This window comes from Saccopteryx leptura, chromosome 3 (genome assembly GCF_036850995.1).
Source record: "Saccopteryx leptura isolate mSacLep1 chromosome 3, mSacLep1_pri_phased_curated, whole genome shotgun sequence".
Taxonomy (NCBI): domain Eukaryota; kingdom Metazoa; phylum Chordata; class Mammalia; order Chiroptera; family Emballonuridae; genus Saccopteryx; species Saccopteryx leptura.
The window spans coordinates 289,967,766-289,986,964 of record NC_089505.1 but is presented as its reverse complement, the minus strand read 5'-3'; the positions used below and the strand labels follow the sequence as shown (position 1 = coordinate 289,986,964).

Genomic DNA, 19,199 nt, shown 5'->3' with positions numbered 1-19,199 from the left:
TCTGGTCGCGGCAGAGCGACGCCCCAGAGGGGCAGAGCATCGCCCCCTGGTGGACAGAGCATCGCCCCCTGGTGGGCAGAGTGTCGCCCCTGGTGGGCGTGCCGGGTGGATCCCGGTCGGGCGCATGCGGGAGTCTGTCTGACTGTCTCTCCCCGTTTCCAGCTTCAGAAAAATACAAAAAAAAAAAAAAAAAAGAAAGAAAGATGAGAGTGGGGAGTCAGAGGTCTAATGAGGAATCAAGAGGCTGGGCTTGCACAGGTCCTTGGGATAACGTGTTATGTGGGGCGTAGGGGGTGGTTGCCAGGAAGACTGGCTGTGTTAAAGGGCTAAGGATGGAGTGCCATAAATTACATTGATACTAAAATAATATGAATAGAATTTGTTTTCTTCAGTAATTCCTATCAACATTTTTAATTAAGTCATCCTTTTGTTTATTCAGAGAAAAGTAACTGAAACAAGATGAGAATCCTGTGAATCACTAGGTTTGATAAATGAAGTCTCTTTTGTGGATGTTCTTTAGGCTCATTGATAAAACTAGGTCTGCCCAGCTACCCATAGGCACTGAAATCCTGCCTCGCTTGTATTTCATTATCCCATTGGTTTTTGAGTGGTACAAAATATTTCATTTAGAAGTTAACTTTAATTCGTTATTCTCAGGCAGCAAAACAGGAACTTGAAAGACAACGCCGTTTAGAGTGGGAGAGAATTCGTAGACAGGAGCTTCTCAATCAAAGGAACAGAGAACAGGAAGAAATTGTCAGGTTAAACTCTAAAAAGAAGAGTCTTCATCTCGAGTTGGAAGCGCTGGTATGGCTAATGTTTAAGTGAAATTTATCTGAATGATGGTGGAGTTACCTGTTGAAAAATGTTGATGTTTATTAAATCTACCTCATGAATACATTGTTTTAATGTAATTAATAGTTATATTTTCATATGTACTTTTTTTAACTGGACAATGTAGTTTACTAAAACAGGATAAATGACTTGCCTGACCAGGCGGTGATGCAGTGGGGTAGAGTGTCATCCTGGGACCCTGAGGACTCAGGTTTGAAAACCCAAGGTTGCTGGCTTGAGGGTGGGTTCATCAGGCTTGAGCTCAGGGTTGCTGGCTTGAGCATGGGATCATAGACATGACCTCATGGTCACTGGCTTGAGCCCAAGGTCGCTGGCTTGAGCAAGGGGTCACTGGCTTGGCTGTAGCCCCCCGTTCAAGGCACATATGAGAAAGCAATCAGTGAACAACTAAGGAGCCTCAATGAAGAATTGCTGCTTCTCATCTCCCTCCCTTCCTGTCAATCTGTCCCTCTTTCTTTCTGTCTCTCTCACTAAAAAAAAAAAGGATAAGTGACTCAAAATGCTGAAAATTATGTGTGGTCTCAGTTCCAATGCTGACAAACTGTGTACTCTTGGGCAAGACATTTCCCTTCTCTGTGCCTTACCTTGCCCATCTATAAAATAAAAGGTTGTGCTAGCTCAGTAATTTTCATTTTTTACAGCGGTCTCTGGAAGATGGCCTACAGAGCGATGACCAGAGGTGGGGGCAGGAAGCCTGATGCCAGGGCAGTTTGCCTGCTTGGGGAAAAAAAGCATTCTACTGCTAAAAAGGAAAATGATTTGAGACTGCTGACATAAATGATCTATTACAATGCCTTCCAGTTCTGTAGGAATGTAGTTATTAGCTAATACTGGCTATTATACTTACTAATTTTTATGCATCAGATGTCAGAGGGCCTGGTTGTTAAAATACTTTGAAATGCAAAGTGAGTTGCTTTAAAGGGTCTGGGGAAGGCACACCATTCTACTATGACCCTAGAATCCCATAAGTCTAACCTGATAATATAGTAAGGTTTTGCAAAAATGCATGTGTAGCCATGTGGTAGATCCAAATTTAGGTCTCATTTAATTATTTAGTGCATAACTTGAATTACATTTAAAAAATTATCACAGTATTTTTAGTTATAAAAGTACTATTTTATGCCTTCAATTGGATAGGAAAGCATACCACAATTATTAATTATGCCACAGTACTACAAAACAAGCCTAAAAACCTTTAGCTTCTTTGTGTAGCTAATTGGATATCTGTCTAAACCATCATCTAGACCAGGGGTCTCAAACTTGCGGCCCGCCAAACAATTTTGTGCAGCCCACAGACTAATCCCCTAGGCTTACTTAATTTTATCCAAAATATTTTGAACTTCGTGGATTAGTCTGCGGGCCGCACAAAATTGTTCGGCGGGCCGCGAGTTTGAGACCCCTGATCTAGACTATATATTTTTCCTTAAAAATACAGTTGGTTCAGTGGCTAGAGCATCAACCTGGTCTATATATGTCCCAGGTTTGATTCCCAGTGAGAGCACACAAGAAAAGCTACCATCTGCTTCTCTCTCCTATTCTCTCCCCCTTCTCTCCCTCTTCCAAGCATCAGCCCTGGGCACAGAGGACTCATTGGTCCAAGTGTCAGCCTCAGGCACTAAAAATAGCTCAGTTGATTTGAACGTCAACCCAAGATGCAGTTGCTGGGAGGATCCCAGTCGGGGTACATACAGCAAGTCTGTCTTACTATCTGCCTTCCTCTCACTGAAATTAAAACACACACACACATAAATAAAAGGTCTACCGGAAAGTTCTGTCCGTTTCTATCACAACAAGTTTCGACACATAAGCACGTTTATTTGGCTCATGTGTGCCTATTTTTATCACTTAATGTATACATACTGACATAGCAAATTAACTAAAACAAAGTTGGTTCATGTTAGTCTTATGTGTGAAGCGATAGTGTACCCATGGCTACTGATAAAGTTCATTTACGCCACTGTAATTTTTACGAATTTCAACAAGGAAGAAGTGCTACAAAAGCATGTCTGTCGCATCCACCATATTCCCTGGAGTTAGCACCCTCTGACTATCACTTGTTTTTGTCCTTACAAAATTTTTTGAAGGGCAAAAAATTCAAAAATGATTAAGATATCAAACAAGCACTGGTTTAATTTTTTCGCATCAAAAGATAAAATATTTTTCAAAAATGGGATATACAAATTGCCCTCACGCTGGCAAGAAATCATTATTAATAATGGCAATTATTCTATTTAATAAAGTTTATTGATGGTAAGAATAATTTGTATTTTGTTTTATTCCAAAAACGGACAGAACTTTCCGGTAGACCTTATATATTTGGGAGGAGACCTTAAGATTGATCATTTTTCCCTTAAGAACTGGGATAATGCACTGAGTGATAGCGTGGATTATTGTGCAGAGTCTGAAGAGGTCCAGAGCCTCTGCTTATATGTGCTGAAGAAGATAACACGAGCCTGACCAGGCGGTGGCGCAGTGGATAAAGCATCGAAATGGGATGCAGAGGACCCAGGTTCAAGACCCCGAGGTCACCAGCTTGAGCACAGGCTCATCTGGTTTGAGCAAGGCTCACCAGCTTGGACCCAAGGTCGCTGGCTTGAGCAAGGGGTTACTCGGTCTACTGTAGCCCCACAGTCAAGGCACATATGAGAAAACAATCAATGAACAACTAAGGTGCCACAACGAGAAACTGATGATGGATGCTTCTCATCTCTTTCTCTGTTCCTGTCTGTCTGTCCCTATCTATCCCTCTTTCTCTGTCTCTGTTAAGAAAAAAAAAAGAAGATAACAGGAGCTCTAGGATGAACATAGCATATTCCCTTCAGCATGTTTTTCTCAAATATCAAATTTGGATTATCACTGATTTTTTAATCAGGGGTCTCATTTCTCCTACCACACTATATTAATTTGCCAAGGCTGCCATAGCAAATACCATAGGTGGCTTAAACAACAGAAGTTTATTTTCTCACAGTTCTGGAGGCTGTAAGTCCAAGATCTAGGTGTTGGTGGGTTTGGTTTCCTTTGAGGCCTCTCTACATGCAGATGGCTGCATTCTTGCTGTGTCCTCACATGGTCTTTCCTCTGCCTCTGCATCTCTGGTATCTCTTTTTTGTCCAAATTTTCTTTTCTTATAAGGACACCAATCAGATTAGATTAGGGCTCACTGATATGACCTCATTTAACCCTTAATTATGTCTTTAAAGGCCCTTTCTCCAAATACAGTCACATTCTGAGGTACTGAAGGTTAGGGTATAACATCTGAATTTGCCCATATAATAATCCAGCCCATAACACCTCACCCTTCTTAGCCTCCAATGAGAATCTCTGTTCTCTAATTTTTTTTTACTTCTCAGAAAGAAGGAGAAAAGTAATATTATGATAGGAAAGAGAATTGTAGCCAATAAGGGCTCCTGGACATTGTTTGATTAAAGGAGATTAGGTGGCAACATGGAGGGTGGACAGAGGAACTCAAAGAAGGTAATACTAAATGCCACTTGCAAAATTTATTCCTAGTTACTATTTGAGATTATCTATTTTAATATGGTACTATAAATTAGTTGCCTCTGCTGAACTCAGAAAAAACTTAATGTGTATACTTGTGCTTTCTCATCCTAATAAATGGATACTTACGCTCAGAAAAAGGTGCATTTCCTGCTAGCAATTCTCTGGAGTCAAAAGATACAACCCAAAAACATATTCCACTTGGTTTTAGACATTTATCTTAGACTGCATATAAATGACACCTAAAAATTTAAATAAAAAAATATTTTTCTGGTAACATTTTATATTACCATTTTATGTTACCATGTATTTATATGCTCTTCCTACAGAATGGCAAACATCAGCAGATCTCAGGCAGACTTCAGGATGTCCGACTCAGAAAACAGACTCAAAAGACTGAGCTGGAAGTTGTGGATAAGCAGTGTGACCTGGAAATTATGGAAATCAAGCAGCTCCAACAAGAACTTCAGGTAAGTCCTTTGCTGCTGAATTGTCCTTAAAGTTGGAACAGTTATTAATAATTCTTCCTAATAGAATGGGTTTGGTTTTGGGATCAACAGCCTTTTCACAGAAGGTTGTGAATAACACAATCTTGTATGTAATAACAGGAAGCTTATAGACCCCTAAAACTCCTGTAGATATCTGGTAAAGTTCTATTAGTATTTATATATAAGTGGACATTTATCACTTTGTGTTTTAAGTTTTTAATTTATTTTTTTACAGAGGCAGAAAGAGAGTTAGAGAGAGGGACAGATAGGAACAAAGAGAGAGGAGAAGCATCAATCATTAGTTTTTCATTGCGACACCTTAGTTGTTCATTGATTGCTTTCTCATATGTGCCTTGACCGTGGGCCTTCAGCGGACAAAGTAACCCCTTGCTTGAGCCAGCGACCTTGGGTCCAAGCTGATGAGCTTTGCTCAAACCAGATGAGCCCGCGCTCAAGCTGGTGACCTCAGGGTCTCAAACCTGGGTCCTCCGCATCCCAGTCCGATGCTCTATCCACTGTGCCACCGCCTGGTCGGGCTGTGTTTTAAGTTTTAAATAAATATACATATATACACATTAGTAAGATGAGGTTATTGTTACTGCTTTTAGGAAATTTTGACATAACATTCTTTTCAGAATTGTGGTGAGAATATTGAGTATGCCCCCCAGGGGCCTGGTATTTTGGTTCTGTACTTGTGCATTAGGGTCTAATTCAGTTACTATATTTTGCAGAATAGGGACTCTGGAAGCATTTTGTATCTCATGAGTCCTCTTTACAAATTTCTCTTTCTATATGTGCTGGCAGCTAATCAGTTGTTTTTTCACTTTGTCACAGAGATATAAGCGAAGGCCAAATAACATTTCCTATCTGATTTAAACCTGCTTCATTAGTTATCCCTGAGTTTTCAGTCCCTCTTTGATGTACACTTATTTATCCTGGAGTGTCATGGCCTGCTTACACATACCACTTAGCATGGGCACAAGGACACCTCTAGACCACTGTCATCGATCAGCTAAAAATTGTGACGCTGCCAGGTGTACCTCATTAACAAAGGCTTTCTTCACCACCTTTTAATATCAGCCAGTCATTCACAAATGGATATATGTTTAAATATTTGTTATTTTCCATCATGTGTACTTCCATTCTAGTTTATTCATAATTTGTGAGCTGTTTACAACTACATATTATTCCTATACTTTCAAGGATGATTAAATCATGTTTTGAAGTTTGCAAAAAATGTGGAGCCATTACAGAGTTTTAATCAAACACTACCTTTTCTTTTTATAAGGAATATCAAAATAAGCTTATCTATTTGGTACCTGAGAAGCAATTGTTAAATGAAAGAATTAAAAACATACAGCTTGGTAACACACCAGGTAAGTCTCTAAGGTTTGTTTTGCCTTTTATTCTTTTCCGAATTAGTGTATCAGTCATATTCTGTTTAAAAATAGCATTATTCTAGCCTGACCACGCGGTGTCATAGTGGATAGAGCGTCGGACTGGGACACGGAGGACCCAGGTTCGAGACCCCGAGGTCACCAGTTTGAGTGCAGGCTCATCTGGTTTGAGCAACGCTCACTAGCTTAAACCCCAAGGTCACTGGCTTGAGCAAGGGGTTACTCAGTCTACTGTAGCCCCCTGGTCAAGGCACATACGAGAAAGGAATCACTGAGAAACTAAGGTGCTGCAACAAAGAATTGATGCTTCTCATCTCTCTCCCTTCCAGTCTTCCTGTTCCTCTCTCTGTCTCTGTCACAAAAAATAAATAAAATAAAATAGCATTATTCATTATAAAAAAAAGTTCTTGTTTTTAGTTACAAATTTCAAGTTAATATGAAAAATGTCACAAATGTTTAGAGCATTATATTAATAAACTAAATATAAATAAGTTATAATTTTGCTATGTCTTTCTATCTTGATAAGATTTTTACTCATATATATGAAATATGGACTACATTTAAGATCTAGATTTGGCTCTGACACAAGACAACAGGTACATTTTGGCCAAATCCTGCATGAATTATAAAAAACTGTTTGGGTGGAGACTTTACAATGTAGCTAAACCATGGGATTCTAGTGTGATTATGTACAGTAGTGATAGGCCAAAGCAGAATGGTATGCCCTGCCCTGAGCTCTTATGCCATCTAATGCTGGGATCATATAAAGATTTTTTACCAGCTTGGCCCTCTGACACCTGTGGAACAAAATATGGTAAGATAATTTATAGGAATGTAACATTTTTCTTGATTCAAGTCCCAACCAGAAAACTGGAAAAAAAAAATCTCTACATTGGATATAATTGACAGTAACTACATAGCACAAATGTTTACTTAAAGGAAAGTCAGTCTGTAAATGTTGTGTTACAACTAGCTAAAGTATCCTAAGTGTCTCTCATTGAGTATTTGTCAGTTTTTCCCTTCCAGGGATCTTTATTACATTTTTGGCTGTTGAGGAGATCCAGTTAATAGCATCACTCTTTTTTGCCCAAGTTCTCAACAAATTGAGAAATAACGCAAAAGAACAAGATGTATGAGAGACCAAAATATCACCCCATTGTTGATAAAGCTAATACTGGACAGGATGGCTAACCTGTGAGTGGAACAGCTACACCTGTAAAACATTGGATGCATGAACAAAGTAGATTGCAGGTTTCCTGTGGGCAGTTTAGTCTCAAGAAAGCAAAGGTCTATACTGTGCATGCCCAGGTCCTTATCTTGAGTTCTCCAACTAATGAAGGGGGGGGGGGGGGAAGCTAGGGATGCCTTACTAGTACAACATGAAGTAAACACCAGGACTATAGAAGTTCACTCTTGTGAACTACTCTTATTATAATAAGTCTCCCACTTTCCAGTGCTATGGTCTGCCCCTGTCTCTTTTCAGACAGTCTTTCTTGCACATGATTCTCTTTTTGGTTGATCAAAGTATATCAGCTCCATCTTACCTCTCCACGAGCATTCTAGAGGCAGTATGAGCCAGCCCTTTGGATCTGTGCCATGGCAGAAAGTATACCATCCTTGTCATTGTTGCCAATTTTTGGATTGTGAATGGGTTGTAGAATGTCTTATTGGGGATCTGGTAGAGCTACTCTTTCTCTGTGGAATGTGATCCAGTTCAGCTTGGATTGATTGACTGATTGTTCCTGTAGTCCGGTTCAAAATTGGAAGCTTTTGTTTGGAGTTTGCAGATTGCCCCTTATTCCTTAGATCCCTCTACGTACAGTTACCATTTAAGATTACCAAGTATCTGCCAAGCACTGTGCTAGGCAGTTCGCATACATTATTTTTTAAAATCTTTAAAACAGCTCTCTGAGGTAGTTGTTATTCCCATTGTGTAGCTTAGGAAAATTGAGGCTCAGAGAGATTTAGTAGTTGCCCAAGAGGGTACGATAGTACTCAAATTTTCTTGTTTGTCTGATTCTAAAGTTCACTGTGTTCAATGTTGTCTGTCTCTCGTTCGGTTACCTCACACAGTGCTCATAGATACAATATAATCAAATTCAGTATTTATGTATCCATTATTAGTGGTGTTCATTTTGAAAAGTATTAAGAATGTGTATACACTGTTATTTTTTCACCTGGCTTATCTCTCAACTAGACTTTAAACTACATGAGGATAGGACCCATGTCTTACAAGATCAGTGCTCTAACCCCTGAGCTATGGAGCCAACAGGACCCATGTCTTAACTGCTTTTTTTTTACCTGCCATTGAATAAGTTTTGCATATAGTAGAAGTGTAGTTTAATGATGAAATATTTGTTGAAATACTGGAAAGCTTTTAGAATTATGAGAATTGAAATGGTGCCTGGATAAAAAGAAACATGAAAATCAGTAACTTTATATAACAAAAGTAATTAATTAGAAAATATGAAAAGGGGTATCATTTACATTAGCATTTTCACTGTTATGAATAAAGAAGAAATGTACAGTTATAAACATTTACTTATAATTATAAAAGATTCCTGAATAAGTAGATACATACTATGTTCCTGAATGAACTAACTCAGTATTATAAAGATGTCAGTTGTCTATTAATTCATCCATATATTCAGTTCTACTCAGATTTCTTTAAATGAAACTTTCGAGATAATTCACATACAAGAGATGTGCAAGATTAGGCAAGACTTGAAAAGAAACATTGGTGGGCAAAAGAGACTAGCTCTATCAGATATCAAAACATAAGTTATATGCATTATTCCATACGTAGGTGGGACATAAAAGTGAGACTAAGAGACATTGATAAGAGTGTGGTGGTTATGGGGGGGAGGGGGGAGAGGGAAAGGGGGAGGGGGAGGGGCACAAAGAAAACTAGATAGAAGGTGACAGAGGACAATCTGACTTTGGGTGATGGGTATGCAACATAATTGAACGACAAGATAACCTGGACATGTTATCTTTGAATATATGTATCCTGATTTATTGATGTCGCCCCATTAAAAAAATAAAGCTATTTAAAAAAAAAGAAAAAAAAAGAAAAAAAAAACAACAAAAGTTATAAAAGCTGGAGCACCTAAAATAATGTGTTATTGGCCAGAAATACAAAAGTAGAACAGTAGAACTGAATAGAGTCTAGAAACAGACCTGTGTATATATTACAATTTAGGATAAGATAAATTTGGCATTTAATATCTGTGAGGAGACCCTGACTGGTTGGCTCAGTGGTAGAGCGTCAGCCCGGCATGTGGATGTCTCGCGTTTGATTCCTGGTTAGGGCACACAAGAGAAGCAACCATCTGTTCCGCCACCCCTCCTCCTCCTCTCTCTCCCCTCTACCACAGCCATGGCTCTGTTAGTTCGAGCAAGTTGGCCTTGGGCACTGAGGATGGCTCCATGGTCTCCACCTCAGGCACTAAAAAATGGCTCTGGCCTGACCAGGCGGTTGCGCAGTGGATAGAGCATCGGACTGGGATGTGGAGGACCCTGGTTCGAGACCTCGAGCTCACCAGCTTGAGCCCAAGGTCACTGGCTCGAGCAAGGGGTCACTCGGTCTGCTGTATCCCCCCAGTCAAGTCACATGAGAAATCAATCAATGGGCAACTAAGGAGCTGCAATGAAGAATTGATGTTTCTCATCTCTCTCCCTCCTTCCTGTCTGTCTGTCCCTATCTATCCCTCTCTCTGACTCTGTCTGTGCCACAAAAAAGAAAAAAAAAGGCTCTGGTTGCTGGGCAGCAGAGCCACGGCCCCAGATGGGCAGAGTATCACCTTCTAGTGGGCTTGTCAGATGAATCCAAGTCAAGGCGCATGTGGAAGTCTGTCTCTCTGCCTCCCCTCCTCTCACTAAAAAATTAAAAGAACATTTGTGAGGAAAGGATGGGCTTTTAATAATCACTATCATTTTAGTAAGTGATTTGGGATACGGTTGATTATCTGAAGTGGGTGGGGAAGCCACCTATATACAGAAATCAATTTTGGATAAAATCAGAGGTAAAACATAAAATAATTCTAGAAGAAAACATTATAAACATAAAAACTTTTATAATCTTGACGTCAAGTTTTCAATATATAGAGCTATGAAGGAAAATATTTACAGATTTGATAAGAAAAATGAAGTCGGTGAAAGATAAAATAAATGGAAAAATTTGAAATGCACCTAATACAACAAAAATTTAGAGCTTTTAGTAATGAAGACAACCCAACGGGGAAAAAAATGCGCAAGGTTGAGGTGTGCAAGATGATGGCTAGTAAACATGCAAATAGATAGTATTCAATTTCAGTAGTAACCAAGAAAGTGCAAATTAAAATAATAAGATTTTGTTGCCAATCAGCAAAAATAAAGAGATTGATAATACCCAGTATTGATGAGGGGATGCAGAAACAGATACTTTGTTGCTGTATATTAATAGGTACAGCTTTTTAGAAGGGCAGTTGAGTAGTTTCTCAAATTTTAAAGTGTTCAAATCCTTTTACATGGCAGTTCCTTCACCTCTTAGCCTTATAAAATGTTTTTATGTATGCATTAAAATGTGTGCACAAAGATATTTATTGTAGCATTTTTATGTAATACTATAGTAGAAAATTAAAAACACCATTGATGCCAGTCAAAAAAGGAATAGTCACATAAATTAATGAATAGCCATAATGTAGACTACCATGAAGCAATTTAAAAGTGAATTAAATTTACCTGCTCAATTGATAGGGTGTGTCATTAAATCTAAAACAAATTGCTGAGCAATGTAAACAGTATAATCCCATTGAAACCCCATGGAATTATGTTGGCTATTCATATAACAAAATGTAAATCCTAAAAGGGGGATAAGCTGGGGGTTGAGATGAAGGGAACATTTTCCCTCTTTTATATGTTTCATTTTATTTTATACTAGCTTTTAAAAATATTTTTATAGTTTTATACTAGATTTCTGTACTTTTAAAAATATAATAAAATTTACATTTGATCTTAGCCAAAGGACTGAGAAGCGATGCATAATAAAGTTCAACATGTATTTAAATAGATGGTAAGATTGCTATTTTAATTTATCATAATGTAATCTGCATCATATATTTTCATCTAGTTTATCCATCCCTGCCTGACTATGTAAGAAAGGATTACATAAAATGAAACCCTCTATTTCTACCTCTTAAAATAACATTACTAAATAATACAGTTAGTAACAGTTATTGAGTTCTTGCTGTGAATATTCCCCTATTCTTGGAAGTGACCAGAAAAAATAGAAAGTTACTTTAGCGGTAGCTGCTATTAATTATTTACTGTGCACCAGACTCTATACCAGGGGTCCCCAAACTACGGCCCGCGGGCCACATGTGGCCCCCTGAGGCCATTTATCCGGCCCCTATCGCACTTCTGGAAGGGGCACCTGTTTCATTGGTGGTCAGTGAGAGGAGCATAGTTCCCATTGAAATACTGGTCAGTTTGTTGATTTAAATTTACTTGTTCTTTATTTTAAATATTGTATTTGTTCCCGTTTTGTTTTTTTACTTAAAAATAAGATATGTGCAGTGTGCATAGGGATTTGTTCATAGTTTTTTTTATACTCCGGCCCTCCAACGGTCTGAGGGACAGAGAACTGGCCCCCTATGTAAAAAGTTTGGCTATACCAATGGCTTTGAATCCATCACCTCATAAATGAGGTATGATGCCCACAGCATAGAGGAAGAGCCTGAGGATCACATTCGTGAAACGCCTTACTCCAAGTGGAGCATCACTTCAAGTCCTGGTACGTTTTGAGTTAGCACCAATACTTTCACATTTCTTTATGAAGATCTTCCAAGGATCTGACCTGAAAAGGGGAAATAACCACTGCATTTTTTCTCTTTAGCTGATCCCATTATGCATGTGCATCTTTTGTCTTTCTCTAGTTACACCAATTTGACCAGACTGTGAATGTCAATTACTTATGAAGATATAGGCATTTATACCAATTGTAAACTGTCTGATGTCTGTATTTCAGATTTAGGGATCAATCTACTTCATAAGAAATCACTAGAAAAGGAGGAATTATGCCAAAGACTTAAAGAACAGTTAGATGCACTTGAAAAAGAAACTGCATCTAAGCTATCAGAAATGGATTCATTTAACAATCAACTAAAGGTATTTATCTTCTCTTATATTAATTTTTAATTATCTGCCTTCTTACTGCCTTCCTTGTTTTAATTTCATGGGATGTATAAGTGAAGGTATTATTTTTGTAGGTAGTACATTTTCATAATTAATTTTTAACTTGATTTATACTAGAATTGCAAGATTGTTTTAAATGTTATTTGTAGGTATAAACATTGTGTCATATAACTAAACATATCATTTACCATAGTTTTCAGTTTTTAATGACTGTTTTTATTAGCACTTATACAGTTTAAGAATGATTGCCATTATCAGTGTTAAAGAACTGATCTCAGCCAGCATGATATAAAAAATTCTAAAATGGAGAATATGGAAAATTTATAATAGTCCCAGTAGTAGAAGCTCTTCTAACACACTAAATTCTCTGTTTCTTGGTTACAATTTAATTAATCTTTGTGAAATAATTCAATAATCAGTGAAATTTAAAACATACTCTGACACTATAAACTTTGCATGAAAAGTAAGTTTGTGATTCATTCTTTGATGTAATGTAGAGCAGAAGTATGCCTATCATTCTGTGCAGAATTAATTGTATACTGAAGTCTACCTATAAAGAAGATATTAAAAGCTAAATAACCAGACTGACGGTACACCATTTAAATTTGAAAGTAGTCGTGTTATTCCTTTTCTAATTGAGCATAAAGTTTTCAGAGCATAAAGTATTACATAGCTTTATAGGCAGCTATGTGACTTATCTTGACTTATTTAGAATATTATTACGCAAACTCTAGAATAAACAAAGAAAAGAGACCACGTGAGTTAAGGAGGAGAAATTTGAGATGTGTAATGCCAATAATACATCTCACTCAAGTGTATATAACATAAATAAAATTTTTCAATAAGTAATTTGTCATTGATCAACAGACAAGCCAGCCAAGTTAACTTCCCTACATTATTTTTAATCTGTACATAGTTTAATTGGCTTTTTATCTGCCTTATCTTACAGTGTGGGAATATGGATGACTCTGTTCTTCAGTGCCTTTTGTCTCTGCTAAGCTGTCTCAACCACCTCTTCCTCTTACTTAAGGTTATTTTCTAATATCTAGCTCCTTTTCTTTGAGTTATTTTACTGTTTTTTTATAGACTATTCTTTGCATTTATCTGAGTATCTTTGTTTGAAATAACATGTACAATATAGACCTTTTTACTTTCTGCTTGCTTGAATATCCTTCTGCTGTCTGACTGCCTGTTTGAGTCTAATGCCAGAAATCACTATGGTTGCCCAGAGTAACCTTTCTCATGAGGAGCCCAAGACACTTAGAAATATTATCTGGTTCCCTTACAGTAGCCCTGTTAGTTGGGTTAACTGATTGGATGAGTAATGATTGAATTAAAAGGTAAGCTAAGGGAATGTGAGATTAAATCATTTACCCATATCACTGAAAATCATTATTTAAAATAAAACTTTTACTTTCTAAAATCTAGGGCAAGATTATATCATGTTTATACTGGATTGCTTCCTAATCTTGCTGTAAGGAAAAACCTTAACCAATAATGCAGGGTTACATCAGTTACCAGGCTTCATGTTTAGACATGCTTGCACTGCAGATAAAAATGCTTAAAACACATATATTAAGTAATAATTCACTTTGTCATATATAACATACAGAGTATTTAAAATACTCAACAAATTCCTGTTTAATTATCGCATGTCCTCAAATAATGTTTTAGTCAAGGTTGTTTTGTTATAACATTGATGAGACACCATAGGAATTTCAGTCTTGTTTTTAACAATTAGCCTATGGTAAAAATTGGTTTTTTTATACGTTGTTTCACTTAAAAGTTGAAGAACCTATTGACAATGTTAAGTGAAGATTTAACTGTAGTTTAAAGAAAGGTGCTTTATATTGACCACTTGCTGACCGTAGTAGATGGATGGCAATGGGCAGTAGCATACATACGTACAGCGAAAACAGGAATGTGAGGGATGGAGCTCATTTGCTAAGCAAAGCTAGTACAGATTGGAAAATAGTATCAGCCTTTCCTCTATGGTTATTGCATGAATGACCAGATTATCTGATTTTAGAACTTTTGCTACAGATTGCACAAAAATTTAAACCTAAGTTTCTTTGTAAAATGGAGTGTGATGATGGTTTGAGGACTATACCCATACACATACACATAAATCTGATTCTTTTACTTAGCATTCGATTCTCCACAGGCCAGCAGATTATTCTTATCTCTTGTTTTACTTTTTTCCTTCTGCTTCCTGCCTTCCAGCTTTTCTCTGCTTATTGATACTTTCATCAGGGGCAAACGGAAACTAAAAGGTGATGAGACCTATACTGTCAAAGTGGTCAGGAGGCTGGCTGTGGTGTCACAGAAAGAAAGTATAAAGTCCTTCTGTAGTCATCATGGTAAAGTGATACTGAGCAGTCATTTAACATAGTAATGAAAACTATCCATTGAATTGTCAGCAAGAATACCTTTGAAGACCTTCTTGCGAGGGCCATTTCAGTGGGGTGATAGGCAGAGAAGCTGGGCTGCAGTGGTCAGGCATGAATGGGAGCTGAGGGAGGGTTGAATGAGTGTGAACAGCTACAACGAGGAGAGTGCAGACCGCGTGAGGTCAAGGGAGAACTTCTGTGTTTGGAAGAGAGACTTAAAGGACAAAGGATACAAAGTTCAGTTATGCAAGATGAATAGGTTCTGGGATCTCATGTACAGCATGGTGACTATAGTAACAATACTGTAATGTATACTTAAAATTTCCTAAGAGGATAGATTTTAAAGTTCTTACCACTGTGAGAAAAGGAAAGAGAGAGAGACAGAACTGTGTGAGGAGATTTCTATTTTAATTAGATTGATTGTGATGATCATTTCACCATGTATATGGGTATATATCAAAATATCAAGTTGTACACCTTAAAGTATATAAAATTTTTATTTGTCGCTTATGCCTCAGTAAAGCTAGGGGAAGAAAGAGAAAAATTGGGGCCAGCTCAGAGGTGGTATCAGCTTTCTGTGAGGCATATGGCTACATGGTGAAGGGATAGTTTCTATTAGGACAGAAGATTGGAAATGGATGGTTAGGTAACCATATCCAACTGTGTGTCTTAATGGTGATTTGGCTCAATTCAGAATTTTATTGCTGAGTTGACAGCACCTAGTGTCTGGAACATAGGAGGTGGCAATAAGTACATGTTGAATGAATGAATGGTTTTGGATGTTCTCAGTCAGAAAATATACACCGTTTAGGGTTACTATGTAGTTTATGAGAAAAAAAAAATAGAACAAAATCAGTCAAAAACAGCAGAGAACATGTATGTCAGATTTTAGGAATACTTCTGACTTTATGTATTTTAGTCTTTTACGTAAAGGCTATTTTTTAAATGCAAAAGGAAGGGAGGAAGGAAGACAGATTTGAAGGAGATAATAGAGAGGGAGGGAGGAGGAAAGTGAGGGAGAGGTTGAATGACAGTAATTACATAATGGTGTATATATTAATTGTGTATAATTAATGGTATATTAATTATATATGGTAGTTGATAGAGCAAAATACTTAGGGAAGCAGATTAAGATAACCCTGAGCATAAATTGAAGGATTAGATAAAAAAGAATACTTCCAGTTTAACACATGGGGAAAAGAGGGGTGTGAATGCAGTTAAATATTGGTAGATAGTAGGAAGTTGACAACTTCAACTTAAGATCAGAAGTAATGAATCTTCCTGGGCAATTGAGGACATAGAATAACTCAAACTAGACTAGAAGGTGGGTGCAGATACAGGAAGTTTTACTGATTTTTTGAGCTGGGAAGATTAGGGAGTTCTAGTCTGATGGTTTAATGAGGCAAGATTACTAGCTAGTAGTGAGAATGGATGGAAGATTAGGATGTTTCAGGAGAAAGAAGTAGACATCTTTGTGTGGGGGTAAAGGGTGCAAGCTTAGAGGAAAATAGGCGGTTGCAGAGCAGTGTCGAATGCCTGTTTGAAGTTGGTGGTTGTAAATTTATATTGAAAATAACATGTCTGATTGCATCATTTTTCTCTACCAAAGTTCAGCTGCTTAAGTGTAAGCATTGAGAAGGCTAATGAAATAAGTTCACAGATTTATACAAGCTTAAGGTTTTAATAGATACAGCCAAAAGGGAGGGGCAAGGAAGTTAGAACCCCTGACATAGTAATTATGATAAAGATGAACTCAGAAATGTGTACTGGGCCTGACCAGGTGGTGGTGCAGTGAATAGAGCATTGGACTGGGATGCCGAGGACCCAGGTTTGAAACCCCCAGGTCTCCAGCTTGAGTGTGGGTTCATCTGGTTTGAGCAAAAGCTCACCAGCTTGGACCCAAGGTCTCTGGCTCAAGCAAGGGGTTACTCTGTCTGCTGAAGGCTCACAGTCAAGGCACATATGAGAAAGCAATCAATGAACAACTAAGGTGTCGCAACAAAAAACTGATGATTGATGCTTCTCATCTCTCTTCATTCCTGTCTCTCTGTCCCTATCTATCCCTCTCTCTCACTCTCTCTCTGTCTCTGTAAAAACAAAAAAACAAGAACAACAAAAAAAGAAATGTGTACTGGACATGTAGGGATGTGAGGAGAGAAAGGGGTGTTGATGGAAAAAGAACAAATGATAGAGTTAACAAAATGGAGGTCTGAGTGAGTTTGGAAACCTTTGAAATGGATGTACCAGGTATAAGGAAAGTTTGAAGGATTAGAACTTATGTTTTGAAGAATAGAATATTTGATCAGTGGTAGTTCTGTGTCTGATGATGATAAGATTCAGAGTTTAATAATGTAAATAATGGATTAGATCAGGGGTCCCCAAACTTTTTACACAGGGGCCCAGTTCACTGTCCCTCAGACCATTGGAGGACCGGACTATAAAAAATCCCTATGCACACTGCACATATCTTATTTTTAAGTAAAAAAACAAAACGGGAACAAATACAATATTTAAAATAAAGAACAAGTAAATTTAAATCAACAAACTGACCAGTATTTCAATGGGAACTATGCTCCTCTCACTGACCACCAATGAAAGAGGTGCCCCTTCCGAAAGTGCGGCAGTGGCCGGATAAATGGCATCAGGGGGCCACATGCGGCCTGCGGGCTGTAGTTTGGGGACCCCGGGATTAGATGAAGTAAAAGAGTTCATTGTTGAGGAGATCATCCTGGGAGTTGAGGTTTTGATTGGGTCACCTGTGTAGATGTCAAAGACTTGGAAAATGATAAAAATGAATGAATGAGGCTCAATGAGCAGATGATCAATACATAACAATAAGAGGAAATAAAGGGTGTTATTGCTAGATGGTATGAGTCTCAGAAAAAAACATGGAATTTGTAAGAGTGAGGAGAAATAACAATCTATAAATGGCAACAAAGAACAAGGAAAACTACTAAAGTTTCCCCTTGACCCTAATTTCAGTAGAATAGATGATAATAAACAAAGAGAAATATAAGAAAAGCAGTGTTCTGAGGAATCAGCCAAAAAGGCAGGGAAGTAAGGGGATTTTCATTCAGAGAAGATATGTGGCATATGGGAGTTTCCTGACCACTTAAGAGGAAGTTCTAGGGCAGTAGAGCGGTTTGAAAAGCAGAAGGTTGGGGGATTGGGTCAGATCAAGGGATAAGCAGCATTAAATAGCTGAGAATATTCAAGTGGTAAAGAATAATAAGAAAGGCTAGGTCAATTGGCAGGTGAGATGGAATTGGTCCCAATGGTCTTGAAGGAAGATAGACATAGGCACTTAGTTCTAATTCTATGATCCTTTGGGAGAGTAGAGCATCTGATCACTCCTTTAGGCTACTTACGGTGCAACAAGTATAATATTAAAAGTATCTTAAGAAATTATGTAATGGATATGTAGTAGATCAGTGATGATTTTTACTCTTCTGCTCAAGTCACACTAAGACAAAAGCAAAGCCAGTGGGTTAAAAGATGACACATTGATAGGCCATTATTTCATTAATGAAATTTACGCAATATTACATCTATAGCAGTGAGAAACAATGCAAAAGTATTGATCTAGGAATCTAAAGAAATGAGTTCTGGTCTTAGGCATGCCACTTGCTAGTTGTGTAACTTCCAAACTTTGCTCTCTTCGTTTAGGAAAAGTAAGCTGACATTATCTGCTCTTCCCTATTTGCCGAGTCTTAGGATGATTAAGTGAGAGCATATATATGGTAGTGCTTTGTGAACTATTATGTACTATAAGATATTTTGTCCTTATTAGGGAAGGGATTATCATGAATCTCCCAAATATCTTTAGTGTGTTGGAAAGTCACCACTATTGACTTTGGATAATGACTGGGGAGGTACTACTCTTCCTTAGAGGGAAAGGAGAATCGGTCAACACCAGAGTTATGGCTTACTCAAGTGAGTTAGGTTCTTCTTAACCTGTGCTTTCAAGGGTCTGGGATAAAGACAAGGTGAGATTTTGATTTATACAGGTGACGGTAGGCTAACTAATATGGGGATCAGAAGCACTAGTCCTTTGGACTATGAGTAAAAACTTGAATAAGCTATATATTAGATGTAAGAGAAAATTTTCAAACCCATTATATAAGTATTCCCTTCCTTCTATCAGAGAATTTGTAAGATGGGTAAATGGTAGGAGGTGTGGACCTAAGAAGCTGCTGGGCAACATGCGTTATAAATGTTGTTTCTTTTTTTCTTTTTTTTTCATTTTTCTGAAGCTGGAAACGGGGGAGAGACAGTCAGACAGACTCCCGCATGCGCCCGACCAGGATCCACCCGGCACGCCCACCATGGGGCGACGCTCTGCCCACCAGGGGGCGATGCTCTGCCCATCCTGGGCATCGCCATATTGCGACCAGAGC

At 38.0% G+C, this 19,199-nt stretch overlaps 1 protein-coding gene across 9 annotated transcripts in view; it reads left to right on the top strand.

The window, feature by feature from the left end:
- ITSN2 (intersectin 2) overlaps positions 1–19,199 on the top strand; it is a 145,736-nt gene that overhangs the window by 57,838 nt on the left and 68,699 nt on the right. For 7 of the 9 annotated variants that reach the window (XM_066378744.1, XM_066378745.1, XM_066378746.1 and 4 more), the window contains exons 13-17: positions 658–807; positions 4,683–4,823; positions 6,130–6,217; positions 12,246–12,385; positions 13,362–13,442. In XM_066378744.1, coding sequence (XP_066234841.1) covers positions 658–807; positions 4,683–4,823; positions 6,130–6,217; positions 12,246–12,385; positions 13,362–13,442 — 600 coding nt within the window. The remainder of the gene's footprint in view (positions 1–657; positions 808–4,682; positions 4,824–6,129; positions 6,218–12,245; positions 12,386–13,361; positions 13,443–19,199) is intronic. The other 2 variants (XM_066378748.1, XM_066378747.1) reach the window with 1 other exon arrangement.